Source organism: Podarcis cretensis (assembly GCF_951804945.1).
Source record: "Podarcis cretensis genome assembly, chromosome: 8".
In the NCBI taxonomy this organism is placed as follows: domain Eukaryota; kingdom Metazoa; phylum Chordata; class Lepidosauria; order Squamata; family Lacertidae; genus Podarcis; species Podarcis cretensis.
The window spans coordinates 75,577,182-75,591,048 of NC_137177.1; the positions used below are offsets into that span (position 1 = coordinate 75,577,182).

At 46.1% G+C, this 13,867-nt stretch overlaps 1 protein-coding gene across 2 annotated transcripts in view; it reads right to left on the minus strand.

Annotated features, from left to right (window-relative positions):
* Nucleotides 1-2,218: 2,218 nt before the first annotated feature.
* Nucleotides 2,219-13,867, minus strand: part of PLEKHN1 (pleckstrin homology domain containing N1) — a 63,664-nt gene continuing 52,015 nt past the window's right edge. Inside the window, exons 9-16 of one of the 2 annotated variants that reach the window (XM_079986942.1) lie at nt 11,165-11,234; nt 10,467-10,621; nt 9,671-9,856; nt 8,700-8,954; nt 7,259-7,408; nt 6,682-6,906; nt 6,322-6,370; nt 2,219-4,819 (exon numbers count right to left, since the gene is read on the minus strand). In XM_079986942.1, the coding sequence (XP_079843068.1) occupies nt 4,629-4,819; nt 6,322-6,370; nt 6,682-6,906; nt 7,259-7,408; nt 8,700-8,954; nt 9,671-9,856; nt 10,467-10,621; nt 11,165-11,234 (1,281 nt within the window). In that variant the 3' untranslated portion in view covers nt 2,219-4,628. The remainder of the gene's footprint in view (nt 4,820-6,321; nt 6,371-6,681; nt 6,907-7,258; nt 7,409-8,699; nt 8,955-9,670; nt 9,857-10,466; nt 10,622-11,164; nt 11,235-13,867) is intronic. The other variant, XM_079986943.1, reaches the window with a different exon arrangement.

A 13,867-nucleotide genomic window follows, 5' to 3' on the forward strand; every position in this document is an offset into this window, starting at 1 on the left:
GAAATTTCCAGGTGTCCAACTGTTCTCTTCAGTAGCTGGGTCTTAAACTGATGCTCTGCTTATATTTGGGGAGAAGGCCAGAAAAAGCTCTTCCTTCAGTGGCTGCCTGGCTCTGCCTCCCATTTAGTTGCCCTGCCCATCACCCCACCAGCTCCTGTATTCACTCGCCACCGCAGAGAGCTACACACCCGTGTTTGTCACACAACCACCTTTGCCTGAAGGGAAGCGTGTGGGTTTTCAAAAATGTGCTTGGGAAGCAGAAACCCTAGTTGAGAGTAGAAGTAGGGGAAAGGGTGACCCTGGTGCATACATAGATCTTAGGATTGGGTTGCCCAGTTACATCAATAGAAAGGCTAGGTACCTAATTGGTGCTCCCATAAGCCACATTTTTTGTTTATTTATTATTTGCAGAACTAGCAAAATGCCTGCAGTTATGGTGGAAGGGCTCATAAATTCAAGAACCTCAAGTTGCAGTCTGTTTAGGTAAAGGTTAAGGTAAAGGGACACAGGTGGCGCTGTGGGTTAAAGCCTCAGCGCCTAGGACTTGCCGATCGAAAGGTCGGCGGTTCGAATCCCTGCGGCGGGGTGCGCTCCCGCTGCTCGGTCCCAGCGCCTGCCAACCTAGCAGTTCGAAAGCACCTCCGGGTGCAAGTAGATAAATAGGGACCGCTTACCAGCGGGAAGGTAAACAGCGTTTCCGTGTGCGGCTCTGGCTCGCCAGAGCAGCGATGTCACGTTGGCCACGTGACCCGGAAGTGTCTCCGGACAGCGCTGGCCCCTGGCCTCTTAAGTGAGATGGGCGCACAACCCCAGAGTCTGTCAAGACTGGCCCGTACGGGCAGGGGTACCTTTACCTTTACCTTTACCTTTAAGGTAAAGGGACCCCTGACCGTTAAGTCCAGTCGCGGACGACTCTGGGCTTGCAGTGCTCATCTCACTTTACTGGCCGAGGGAGCCAGCATTTGTCTGCTCCGCAGTTTTTCCGGGTCATGTGGCCAGCATGACTAAGCTACTTCTGGCAAACCAGAGCAGCACACGGAAACACCATTTACCTTCCCGCTGGAGTGGTACCTATTTATCTACTTGCACTCTGATGTGCTTTCTGATGTGCTAGGTTGGCAGGAGCAGAAACTGAACAACGGGAGCTCACCCCGTTGAGGGAATTCGAACCACCAGCCTTCTGATCAGCAAGCCCTAAGGCTCTGTGATTTAGACCACGTGCCACCTGCATCCCTTGCAGTCTGTTTACTGTACTCCATAGAACTCAAGGGCAACAGTTGGGAATTGAGCAGATCCTCATCTGCATAGCCACACCCATTCCTTTGGATAGCAATTTCCTTTGTTTCCAGGATGGGGGCAGCAAGTGCTGTGTTTCTTACATAGCCAGAACAGCATCACCCATGCAGAAGAGAAAGGTAGCACTGAGCATGGGAGATTCCCAGGTTTGCAGGTATACAAAAATAAAAATGTATTTTTTGGGGAGGGGGGGTCCTTTAAAAAAAAAAGACACCTCTCTCAAATAATAGCCCAATGGAGAAGTGAACTAGGGAACATGAGGCGTAAGACGTGTGTGTGTGAAGCACTTCACACTTCAAAATTTGGTTGCAGATCCCACTGTTCTACTGTATTAACATCAAGGGCACTGAAGTTTGAATACATGCTCCTGCAAGATGTACCATATTTACTCGAATCTAATGCTCACCCTTTTTTGGCTGAATTACATTGTGAAAATTAAGGTGTGTGTTAGATTTGATGGCGCATTAGACTTGAGTAAATACAGTATTTTACAGCCTGTGCCTGAAATCTGTCTCCACCCTTCAAAAAGCCAGATTGCAGGAGTGATAGTAATCTAAAACTAGGTGACCTGGAAACACAATCCCAGCATATTAGGTTTCCCCAGCAAGTCAGTGCACCTTTGATTTCTGGGGAAATCTATTGCCTCACCTGTACAGGAGATGTGAGAGATGGAACTCAAACTAGTTCTAATGATGTCATGCCATAAATTTAGGCCTCTACTGCAGGTGTGAGTTGAATTAGGAAGTACTGTACTTTGAGATTCAACATGGGTTTGAAATGTTTTAGCATATACAATAAGGTCCTTTAATGGGGCCAGTCCAGCGGCTAAGACTTATCATCATAAAATTGGTACCACTGCTCATAGTCACCAATAGTCTCATTCTCCATGAAATCTAGTTAAATTAAGGAGCAAAAAGCTATGAACTGTTACATATATTAACTTTATTAGCAGTATGGTCTTCCAAGAACGTGTCAAGAGAACTGTACAGCATGTAAAATTTGCAACTTTGCTACAACACCTCGCCCTCCTTATACACACATGCACACATATACAAACACACAAACGCACCCTCTCCGCAAAATCTTTGAAAATGGGTCTAATGCAGCTGTGGTCTGAGCCCTGAACGTTTTGACACCCACCGTCTTTTTACAAGCTCCTACATCTGCTTTGTAAAATAATATATTTTTTTAAAAAAATCCTTCTACTTTCACTGGGTCTAAAGCTACCCCTTCCTTGAAAATACAAAAAAAAGGAGAGACCTGCGGTTTCAAATACTGTACAGAAACAAGCACCCCCAAGTTGGTGTAACTCTGGGCCAGCTGGAAAGATGCAAGGCAGTTCCAGGAGCACTCCACAGAGTTTTGTCAACAATCACACAATTGAATAGCATTTCTTCCTCCCACCTCTCCCACTGCCCCAAGGCACCCGTGTTTACATATTAAATAAAACATCAAACAAAAAAAAAAACCTACATGTAAACTTCGCTGGTCGCCGTCTGTTTAAAGTAATATTTATTTTTATTTATTTATATAAAAAGTTCAAGTAAGGAAGACACACCAGGCCCTTTCCTGATGTGGTACCACCACAACATGATAAATCATCCAGTGAGGTTTTAATTGTTAAGAGTGCTGGACCAAGGTCTGGGAGTTCCAGGCTCAAATCCTCATTCAGTCACAAAGGCCACTGAAGCTCAGGATTGCTAGGGCAATGAAAGGAGGGGCTAGGCATGGCATGCCCTGAACTCCCTGAAGGAACAGTGGGGTATAAATGCAATTTATAATAAATTATAATAGAAGCAGACTTGACCTGATTGGTTGCAGGTTTCAGAATTTGGAACCCGAAGATTTGTGGCCTCACAGAGCTTGCCTGTCCCACCAGGTTGGTACTGGAGCCTGGGATGAATGATAAATGCAAGCCCATACCAGCTCCTTTGGATGCAAAAGCACTCTTTTCTAAAGCAAGGATGGGGAACCGCTTGGACAGTCCAAATGCTGTTGGGCAAACAGAACTCCCAGTGATCTCAACATCACCAGGAAGGCCAGAGTGGTCCCCCATCGCTGCTCAACACACGGCTCCGCCCCGAGGCTCCAGGGGGCCAGGCCAGGCCCAGCAAACCTCTCAACTGAGTACCAGAGCACCCGCCTTCTCAATTCCTCTCCCTGCATGACCACTGTGACTATCTGCCTCAGTGCTGGCAGACGTGACCACCACCTTTTATTCTGAAATTTGCTCACTTGCAGTGCTGCAAAAAACAAGAGGTCCTGGCCCAACGCTGCAAGCTGCAGGCACACAGGAGGTGCAGCACCCAGCAGTGAACTGTGTAACATTTGAACAGGGCATGTTCACCTGGGCATTGGATGGGCGTCTTCCACCCACACGGGTCTTAGGCAGGCAAGAACTAGCCCTGCCTCTTCTTCCCCAGGTAGCTGTTGTGAATGAAGCACATTCTGCACACAATCAAGGGAGGCACAGCCTCCTTGCTTTTTGTGGAACATGCTATTCCAAAAAAGCAGAGGTCTGGGTTTCCCTGGTAAGCACTAAAGTATCAGGAGAATAGGAAGCGGCTGCCGGTGTCATTCCCTGCTGCACACATCTGCCGGTGTTGCAGTTTAACATTTTCAAATTATATATACCCATCAGCACACCTTCATTTTAGACTAAGCAGTTCCCTTGTTTTCATAATACTTCTCTTGCCACATCCCCCTCCCCCGCCAAAAAAAGAAAATTGTCGCAGCTAGCAAGTGAATTTTCTTCTTCCTCTTCTTGCATAAAATGGCAAGATCCGTTGGTCAGATGCAAAAATGTGGACTTCGGTCTCCACCAGCTGCAACAATGAGGAGTGCAGGGCCGATGTTTTTTATTATTATTATTCTTTTCTTCATAGCCATTACCAAGAGTCCAGTGTCCCAACTGCAAGTCCACAAATGCAGGCACAGTGGATTGGATGGGGGGGTGGAATGCTCTCACTGAAAGCCCAGGCTCCTTTTCCAGACCTGTTTCTCATAGCACCACAACAGGAAGTGAAGGAACAAATCAAAGCATAAAAGTGTGCCTACAAGTAACAGGAAGGGCCACTGCCTTCTCTAGGATACAAAAACTTCTTACTTCCAGAGGAGCATTTTGTTTCTTTTTTTAAAAAAAGAGGAGCCTGGTTAGCCTTGAGCTCAATTTTCCAATCCTTATACTGCCCCAGCAACAAAAGCAAGAGGAGCAGAGGAGAGGCAGGCAGCCATGTTTCTTTCTGAAGCTCTTTGTTGCTGCCCTCAGTGCTTCATATCACCCCCACCCCATTTTAAGCAGTGGTAGGTCTCAAGTCCTCTCCTCCCCCCTTTCAGCAATGGTAGATCTCGTTGTCAGAGACTGGCACCGTCCGTCGGAAACCCGAGCCCTTCACCTCAGTCTCCCATATGTTGTCGTAACTGAAGTCGCTCTGGAAACTCTGGAGCTCGGCATAATCGTGGTAGGCAGAGTCGAGGCGCTCTCGTCCGCTGTTGGGCAGGTCGTACGTTCTGAGGCTTTCATCTACAGAGGCAGTGGATAAATTGAGGCACAGGAATTAGACATAATATCTAGACATAAACACGGGGAGCTGCCTATTAAGGAGTAAAGGAAAGGTGAAGGGACTCCTGACCATTAGGTCCAGTCGTGGACGACTCTGGGGTTGCAGCGCTCATCTCGCTTTACTGGCCAAGGGAGCTCGTTTACAGCTTCCAGGTCATGTGGCTAGCATGACTACCAGAGCAGCGCACGGAAACGCCGTTTACCTTCCCACCGGAGCGGTACCTATTTATCTACTTGCACTTTGACGTGCTTTCGAACTGCTAGGTTGGCAGGAGCTGGGACCGAACAACAGGAGCTCACCCCGTTGCGGGGATTCGAACCGCCAACCTTCTGAACGGCAAGCTCTAGGCTCTGTGGTTTAACCCACAGTTAAACCTGCATGCAAATGCACCTATTTGAGGCCCAAGCTGGGAATCGGAAACCTTGTCCTCTGGCCTGACATTAGCAAATGTTTGACTGACAGATACAGATCCCACAATTGTGGAATTCCCTCCCAAGAGATGCACCAAGCTGCCTCCTTCTTTTGTTTTTAGACATGCTCTGGAAACCTTTCTACTCTGTGGAATCTTTTTAGGACTGACTGGTACATGGCCCTTTTCCTAAAACCCAACCAAACTATGTTGTTTTGTTTATTTGCAAGGATTTCTACGCCACCATCACCACGAGAAAATTGTCACGGCAAGATCCACAGTAAGATTACATTCATAAAACAAAATATAGTAAAAAAAATAAATAAATCAGTAGATCAGCTTAATACATTAAACATAGCAGAGATCACCCTTTAGGTAAAACCTGCGTGTAAATAGGTGAGTTTTAAGCAGGGGCCTAAATAGCCACTCTGGATTCAGCCACACTTCTGCTTGTCCCTTGACTAAAAAGCACAGGTTGTTTGAGTGATTTTCCACTTATCCTGTGTTTTCTTGGCACAGGTCCAAGCAGTTTTGCCTTTGCCCCACTGCTTTCTCCCATAAAACCCACTTTTTAGCATTAAAACGGAACAACTGGCAAACTTGGAAAACCTGATTGTGGTTTGTTCTGATTTAGCGCTAAACCACAGGTTTTCCTGGGGGAAAGCAGCAGGGAAATGGAAGTGTGGATGAGCTTGTATCTGGCCATCGGAACTCTCCCCATGACACTCAACCTCTTGAGCCACACCCCCTTGCCACAAGCCGCACCTCTTCCTGGCCTTGCTTCACATCCTGTGTGCTTTTGCCTGACCTGAATGTTACCTTGAGCTCCAAAAATTGCCTCTTATGCATAGAAACCATATGGCTTGTTTGTTGCTCTGCTCCCTTGCTCCTTCTGCCCCACCCATCACTGGCATGTGGCTCTCACATGGTTGCCCAGGTGGGAATGTGCTCCTCGGGAGGAAAGAAAGTTCCCCACCCCGATGTATTCTTTTTTTTTAGAGTACTTGGAGCTGGGATTGTATTGTGAGACAGCCCAAGAAACCTGGGACTCACCTGAATGCAGCAAGGAAGTTGTCAGAAATTCATCCCGTGATAAGGTGCTCTGAATGGTGGAGGGAGAAGAGAGGAGAAACAAAGTTGGTGTTAGCAATGTCACTTAAATAACGCAGATGGAGTCCAGAGAGAAAAGAAATCTTAATAACCTGTAACCCAGGAGTTAGAAAACCCAAACACACTAAAGCAGGTGTGTGGGAATCTCTGGCCCTCCAGATGTTGCTGAACTACAACTCCCATCAGCCCCAGCAATCATAGCCAAAAACCAAGGGTGATGGGAGTTGTGGTTCAGCAACATCTGGAAGGTCACATGTTCCCCACACCTGCACTAAGGAGTACTCCCCTTTAGACTGTACTCACTGAGGTCAAACAATCGGTGTCTGGAGAAGGCATCACTGAGAAATTAAAAATGGACCCAGGCATGTTGCATCTCTTTTGAGGCGTTTGCTCTTGCCAATGGTTGTCAGGCAGAGGTTGGGAGTTCTTCTTCTGCACCAGAGGATTTTGGGAGACAGGGACAGACACAGGTATGGCTGGGTAGCCATTCTGCTGCTCCAAGGAGCTATTTCCATGGTGTTTCATGAACTTCAAAGGAAAAGGAAACACGGCTATATTTAGCTGGTTATTCCAATGAGATTCTGTCTGACTCTACCTCTCACGAAGCTTTGTTTAAGGAACTGGTGGGAAACCTGTGGCCCTCCAGATGTAGTTGGAATTCATCTCCCAACAGAACTTCGAGAAAAGTTACTGACGTAGAAAAGCAAGGGGATGGCTCTTCTACAGATAAATACTTATTTAAGCTCAAAGGAGCTTGTACTTATTTCAATTTATGTCACACTGGTGGGTTTCCCCTCACAGCAAACAATTTGGGGATTCCTTTGTTAAACTTTGGGGCACCTTTTCAAGGGATCTACTGTCAACTTAACGTGCACAATACCTCTTCAAGGAAGTTGGGGTCTCCTGCTCTGTGCGAAGAAGGGGAATTTGGTGTATAAGGGTCAGCGTACATAGGGGAGGAAGGCAGAGGTACGTTCTCCAGTTTAGTGGGAGCTGGGCAAGTTCCTCTTCGCAAGTTCCACGGTGGCAGCTACAGGAAGAGAAAAGAAGGTTAATGAATGTGATGCCTCACTACTTGAGCAGAAATTGGTTCCAGGGAAAGGTTAGTGCACCTGCAAAATCATATGCAATGCAGTGCATGCAGGGAATTACGATGTAAGCACTGGAACATGGGAAGAAACTGTATAAAATTACTACTGGTACTAGAAGGGGAGAACATCAGACCTGAGAGTTGAATTAGACTTACGAGTCACTTTTCACCTGAAAGTCTCCAAGTGACTTACAATGCATTTTAAACATAAATATAAATGTACCATGCTATAACAACAGAACAAAACAACCCTCGTAACAGAGAAAGGAAGTGTTGGAAGCACACCACTAACAAAACAACATCATCATAGTTTATCAAAGGCCTGGGGCAAAAAGTTATGTCTTTCCCTGGCGCTGAGAAGATGTCAATGAAGGCATCAGGTAGACCTCACTGGGGAGAGCATTCCACAGACAGCCACAACTGTAAAGCCCTCTCCCTTATCACACCTCTGAGCCTCCCTTGAACTAGACTTAGTTCCTTTTTAAAAATGAACTTCCCAACCTCTGATTTATACTAAGCCCAGGTTTTCAGGCAGACATCTTTCCCAGCCCTGCCTGGACCTCGGCACATGTCCTGCCTCTGAGTTGCAATTCCTTGCTACCAACGTAAGAGCCTGCTGGATCAGGCCAATGGCCCATCTTGTCCACCCAGATGCCTGTGGGGAAGCCTCAAGCAGAACCCAAGCACAAGGGGACTCTCCCCTGTTGTAGTTTCCAGCAACTGGCATTCAGAAGCATTGCTGCCTCGGACTGTGGAGGTAGAGCACAGCCATCGTAGAGGAAGTTTGAACATTGGTCCTGTCAGGGAACTGCCATCGGAGCTTCAGGTGGTGGAGGGGCTCCAGGAAGCTAGGAGACCCTCAGATGCTGAGGAGGGAACCAGCAGGGGGAGAGGGAGAGTTTCAGCTGAAACCGAGTCGGAGGAACGGCTCCGAGACGCTTCCAGTGTGAACAGCGGGGAGAGCTCAGGACCTCCCCTTGGGACGCCTACTCTGCGCAGGAAGCTGTCACGTAGAGAATCAAGGCGTAGAGTTTCTGTCAAGAAACTCTTATGTTGGAAGAAATTCCGGAAACGCCCACTGACGGATTCTGCCAGCGATTAAGGGAGCCATGCACCGATGGCTCCGCGGAGAGGGAGAGTTTTGAAACTGATTACAAAACTCTGAGAGTCTAAGCGCTCACGCACAAGCAGCCCCATATCTCATTACAGGTCCCATCTCCTGGTCGCTTACATTGTTCACATCCAGATGCAACGGGGGAAGATGCTGAACCACGGCGGAGTATGGCTCATTGTACACTGGAGAAAGGACTTCTCCACTGGGATGCTCTGGGATGAGCTGGAAATGGTTCCTTTCCCCATCCTGGCTGTGGGGTTGTGGCTGCTGGGCCAGTGGCCCACATTTCCCTTTGGATTTTCGAGAGCTTCCTTTCCTTTTCAGCTCAGCTTTTGGAATCCCTGTGCTTGTCGAGACTGGCTTTCCCGGACACTGAGAAGAAAAGGAGAAATCATGTGATTTGGTTATCTGAGAACCAAGCTCCAGTTATGTGCATTTTCCTCCAACGTGATGATGATGGATTACGTTCTTCTGTCCTGTCTCCTAGTTATATCTCCTTGTTGTAACATCCTCTTTGGTCCCAGCTCTCACTGTGTCAGTTTAGTTTAGTTTTATTAAACATTTATTCATTAAATTTATGTTGGCCTGTTTTTTTACTTTAAAAGATTTATACACCGCTTAATTGTAAAAAAAAACCCCAAGTGGTTTACAAAAATAATGCAATAATGAAATGATCAGTAAAATAGTTAAAAGCAACCAACATTAAAAAAAAAGTTATTAAAATCAGCAACAAGCTAAAAGCCTGATTAAAATCCATGTCAACATTCTGCATGTCTGGAGAGGCTTGCCTAAACAAAAATCTTGTTAGCAGACTCCAAAAAGGGTACAGCAAACGCTCCCAAGCAAAAATCAGAACAAAAGAGAAAGCCATGCAAATTTGTTTAATTTATTGAATTCTCAGAATTTAATGTTTCTTGATGCAGAATTAGGATTACTATGTTAGAGATCCTGCCCCCGTCACAGAATATATACAAGCCCTGGTGGTGAGGTTCCTGAACATCAAGGATCCTGCTCATAAAGGAGGTGGCATGAAAACCACTTCATGTCGCAGCTTATCTCAGCTTCTAATTTCCAAAATTTTTACCTACCCGGACTGGTTGAGCCTGGGAGTCATCAGCTAGTCGGCATTCTGGCATCACACCAAATGACTGCCTCTCGGAAAGGGAGCCCGCGCTGTTCTGGGAGTGGTGTGTGGATGTTGCCCCCTTCCCTCCTGATGCCCAGGAGTTTGTTCGGCCATCAGACGTGAGTGAGCCTCTCCCGCTTCCTGAGAACTGAAGCAACAAACAAGGAAGAGGAAGATAGGGTTCTCAGTTATTAAATATTGCATAGTTACAGCTGACTTTCTTTGGGCCAATGTGATACAGAAGGGCAGAGTGCTGGCTGCTGGCAACAAAAACCCAGGTTCAAATCCTACCCAGTTATGGATTTATCTGGCACAATTTACCTCTCAGGGCTGTTGTTAAGGGAAAGTGCAATTAACGAACTGAAAAGTGCAACAGGAATGGTACACAATAAACGTGAGAGGCAGTTCTCACAATTAATAATGTAAGAAGAACCCTATTGGATCAGGTCAGTGGCCCATCTAGCATCCTGTTCTCGCAGTGGCCACCCAGATGCCCATTCTGTCACACACTGGCATGATGAAGAAATAAAACCCACACAGATCTGGGACCACTTTTGCTCTCAAAGACTCCCACGGAATGATATGACACTTGTAGGATGCAAAAGCGACACAACCACTGGAGCAACTACATCATCTCTGCCCCCAATTTGACGGGTCTGTAGCTAGTGCACAATAAATGGATGGGGAAACAGCCAGCTCCTAAGTATTCTCCATAGGTTGTTTTGTTTTAAGCAAGCGGGGAGTCTGTGGAACCTTACCTGAGCCAGGTGGTGTGGCTTTGGTCCTGAGAAGCTCTCCGATCCAGAAAGGGAGGAATCAGCATTACGGAACTGAGCTGTCTTCAGGCAGTACAGCCATTCTTGGTAATCGTCATAGCTGGGGCAAATCACCCGAATGGAGTTGATTAAACGGCCTGCAAGGAATATAGATTACATTGCCTTGAACGTGATTCGCTCGGGATGTCACACCGGACCATGGTTTGCAAGCTCCTTTCAAAAAGCACGGTTGGAAAGTTCTGCTTTATTTACCCGCTTAACCCAGTCCTGTATGACTGGCAGTGGCTCTCCAGTACCTCTCAAACTCCAGAACCTTTCCCATCACCAGCTCTTTGATCCTTTTAACAGGAGATGGCGCTGGGGATTAAACCTGGGGCCTTCTGCATGCAAAGTACCGTGTGCTTTACTACTGAGCAAGATCAGCGGCTTCTTGATTTCTGACTCTGGATTGCTACTTCATTAGAACAAACCATAGTTAAAGCTTCCTTAACCAAAGTCTGAATGGAGCCTATGATTTCTCCATTCTCTTTCAAATGCTGCTTTCCCCCCACTCCTTCCTTGTAGAGAAGTGTCCCTTCAACGACTTGGTCTAATTATCTAAGGCACCACAATTTCTGCCACTTCCTCGGCCTGAATTAAACAATCCCCTTCTCACTTTATGCTTGTGATTTGTGGCATACCTTCTATTAGGAAAGATGTTTTCTCGTTTTCTTCAAATTGCACCTGGATTGCATTCAGAGGCAGTTCTCCCTGTTGGCAGAGGGGGTGGGATGGGGTGGGGATTAGTAAATTTGAAAGAAAAAAATTAACACACACCTTCCAAGCCTGAGTTTCCTCCTATTGAAAATATTTTAAAATAAATAAGCAAATGCTGTTGAACTAAACTGGAAAACATGTTATTCGCCTATGGCAAATTAAAAATCAACTGAGGAGATTCACTATGGGTGCCTCCAGACTGTCAGTATATTGCTGGAGAGATCTGCACACACACCAGAACTTTAGGATCGAGTAATTAAAGTGTTGGAAGACAGGAGTGCCTGGTGTGCTCTGGTCCATGGGGTCACGAAGAGTCGGACACGACTAAACGACTAAACAACAACAACAATTAAAGTGTATTAAAGCACCCTGTGTGCATGGTTTTTTGTTTACCTGGATTTAATTGCTCTAGGACAACAGACTGTGGTTTGGAAAGTGACAGGGAAATACATGGAACACTGTGAGATGAGTGAATGACTTCTTCACGCCGTGTATAGCTGAACTGTGGAACTCTCTGCCTCAGGAAGCACTATTGACTGCCAACCTAGATGACTTTAAATGAGGATTGGACAAATGTGGGGGAGGACAAAGCTATCCATAGCTACTAGCCATAACGACTATGCTCTGCCCTCCACTGAATGCCAGTCACAAGGAATCACAAGTAGGCAGAAAATTGTTGACTCATGTCCGACTTGCATGCTTCCCATGGGCTTCTGGTTGGCCACTGTGAGAACAGGAGGCTGGATTAGATGGGCCCCTGGCCTGATCCAGCAGGCTCATCTTATGTTCTTACCAGTAAGGTGTGTAAACACCCTGCAAAGGAATCAAGGGGCTTTGCCAAGGTCCTTTTTATTGAGCACAAATTGTGACAAATGCACATGTTGGTTATCCTGGTGATTATACGTGATCTTTGCTTCCAGCACTACTTATGCCTACTAAAGTTTTGGGGTGGGCACACTGCGTGCCCCATAGCTTCCTGCTGGCATCCTGTAATGTTTTATACCACAAAAGTTCTGGTTTGTTTTTTGTCCTACTTTTGTTGTGCTATAGTGCAAGAGCAATAATGCACTAACATTGGGAACGCATCACAGATAATCTAATAAAGTGGAATGATGCGTTGGCAGTCCTGTATAAATCTACCACTAATGCGCTATTATTGCATCAATGATACGTTATGGAATACACCTGCAAAAAAACCACCCCCACCAGTCTGAAGGGGCCCAGGACGAATTTTTGTTTTCATACAACTGCCCCGTAAACAGATCAGAACAAATGCTCAATAGAAATCAAATATAGTTTAACCCCCATGTAAGCTTTGAGCAAACAAATCAAGATGAACGTTCAATAAACAGGCCATCCAGAAGCACCATGATAGTGCCTCCAGTCACTATTTTATGGGAGGAATTCTAGCGCATACTGGTTTGGGCATTTTATGAGCTGAAGCACTCTGTCTCCCTAGCACAACAAATCTACCTTTAAAAAAAAACACTCCAGACTTTTTGCAGTTAGGGAAGTTATCTGCCCATGTTATCTAATAATAAACACTGGCAATAAAAACAAATCTAAATGCTTCTACTCCAAAGCATAGCCTTAAAAAGATGGGTCTCTGTCTTGATTCTATGTTGTCAAAGACGAAACACCCACATACAAGAGGAGCCTATCAGGACGTTTGAGGGAGCTCCAATGTTTGCAGATCTATTTGTATTTTTAAATGAAGAGAATCCCCAAAACAGCTGAAAGAGAACTGAGCATGCTCAGTAGCCAAAGAATGTTTGTGGGCAAGGGGGAAGGGGATGGGGTATTTGCTCAGCTCTCGTTTGTGGGTTTCCCACAGGCATTTGGTTGGCCACCATGAGAACAGGATACTGGATGGGCCACTGGGCTGATCCAACGGCCTGGCTCTTCTTACTTGAAAATATGTGGACACTTAGACAATGCGTAATGCAACCTCAGAGGGATTAGGGAAGGAGGGGGCTTTAATGTTTAGCTGTTTCCTTTGACAAACAAAAACAGAATTAGGCAAATCAAGGTCACTAGTTTGCATAATTTATGCAGGTTACAGAATCCAACTGTTGGTGCATGGACTAGACAGCCCTCCAGTATCCAAGAAAAGGTCATATCTGACTGGCACACTTAACAGAAGCACGCCACACTGCAACAATTTGTTTCACGTCTCGCTAGTGTGTTTACCTAAAAAAAACAGTTGCAACAGATAGACTCTCTGCACTTTGTTCTCCGAAACTCCTGAGTCATCATCCCAGTTTTGGATGCTCCCCAAACATTGTATACTTTCCAATACAGTTTGCTCAGGATAATGGCTGCAGGGGACTCAAGTTTGACTTTCCAAGTGACCTCAGTTAAGACGAGGATCTTGGAAAGACCAAAGTTCTGCATGAAGACCGAACAAAACAAACGTGTGTGTCTGTGAAAGAGGCAGAAGCCAGGGGAAAGACAGAGGTGAAAGGCAAATTCAGAGAAAGATATGCGAGAGGAATTTCTGGAGGTGGCTTCGTTACTAAAACAGCCATTCCAGAACTGAGCAGGGATACAGGAATAGAGGCAGGGGTCTTTCCTAACCCTACCTGGAGGTGCTGGGGATTGAGCCTCAGACATTTTGCATGCACAGG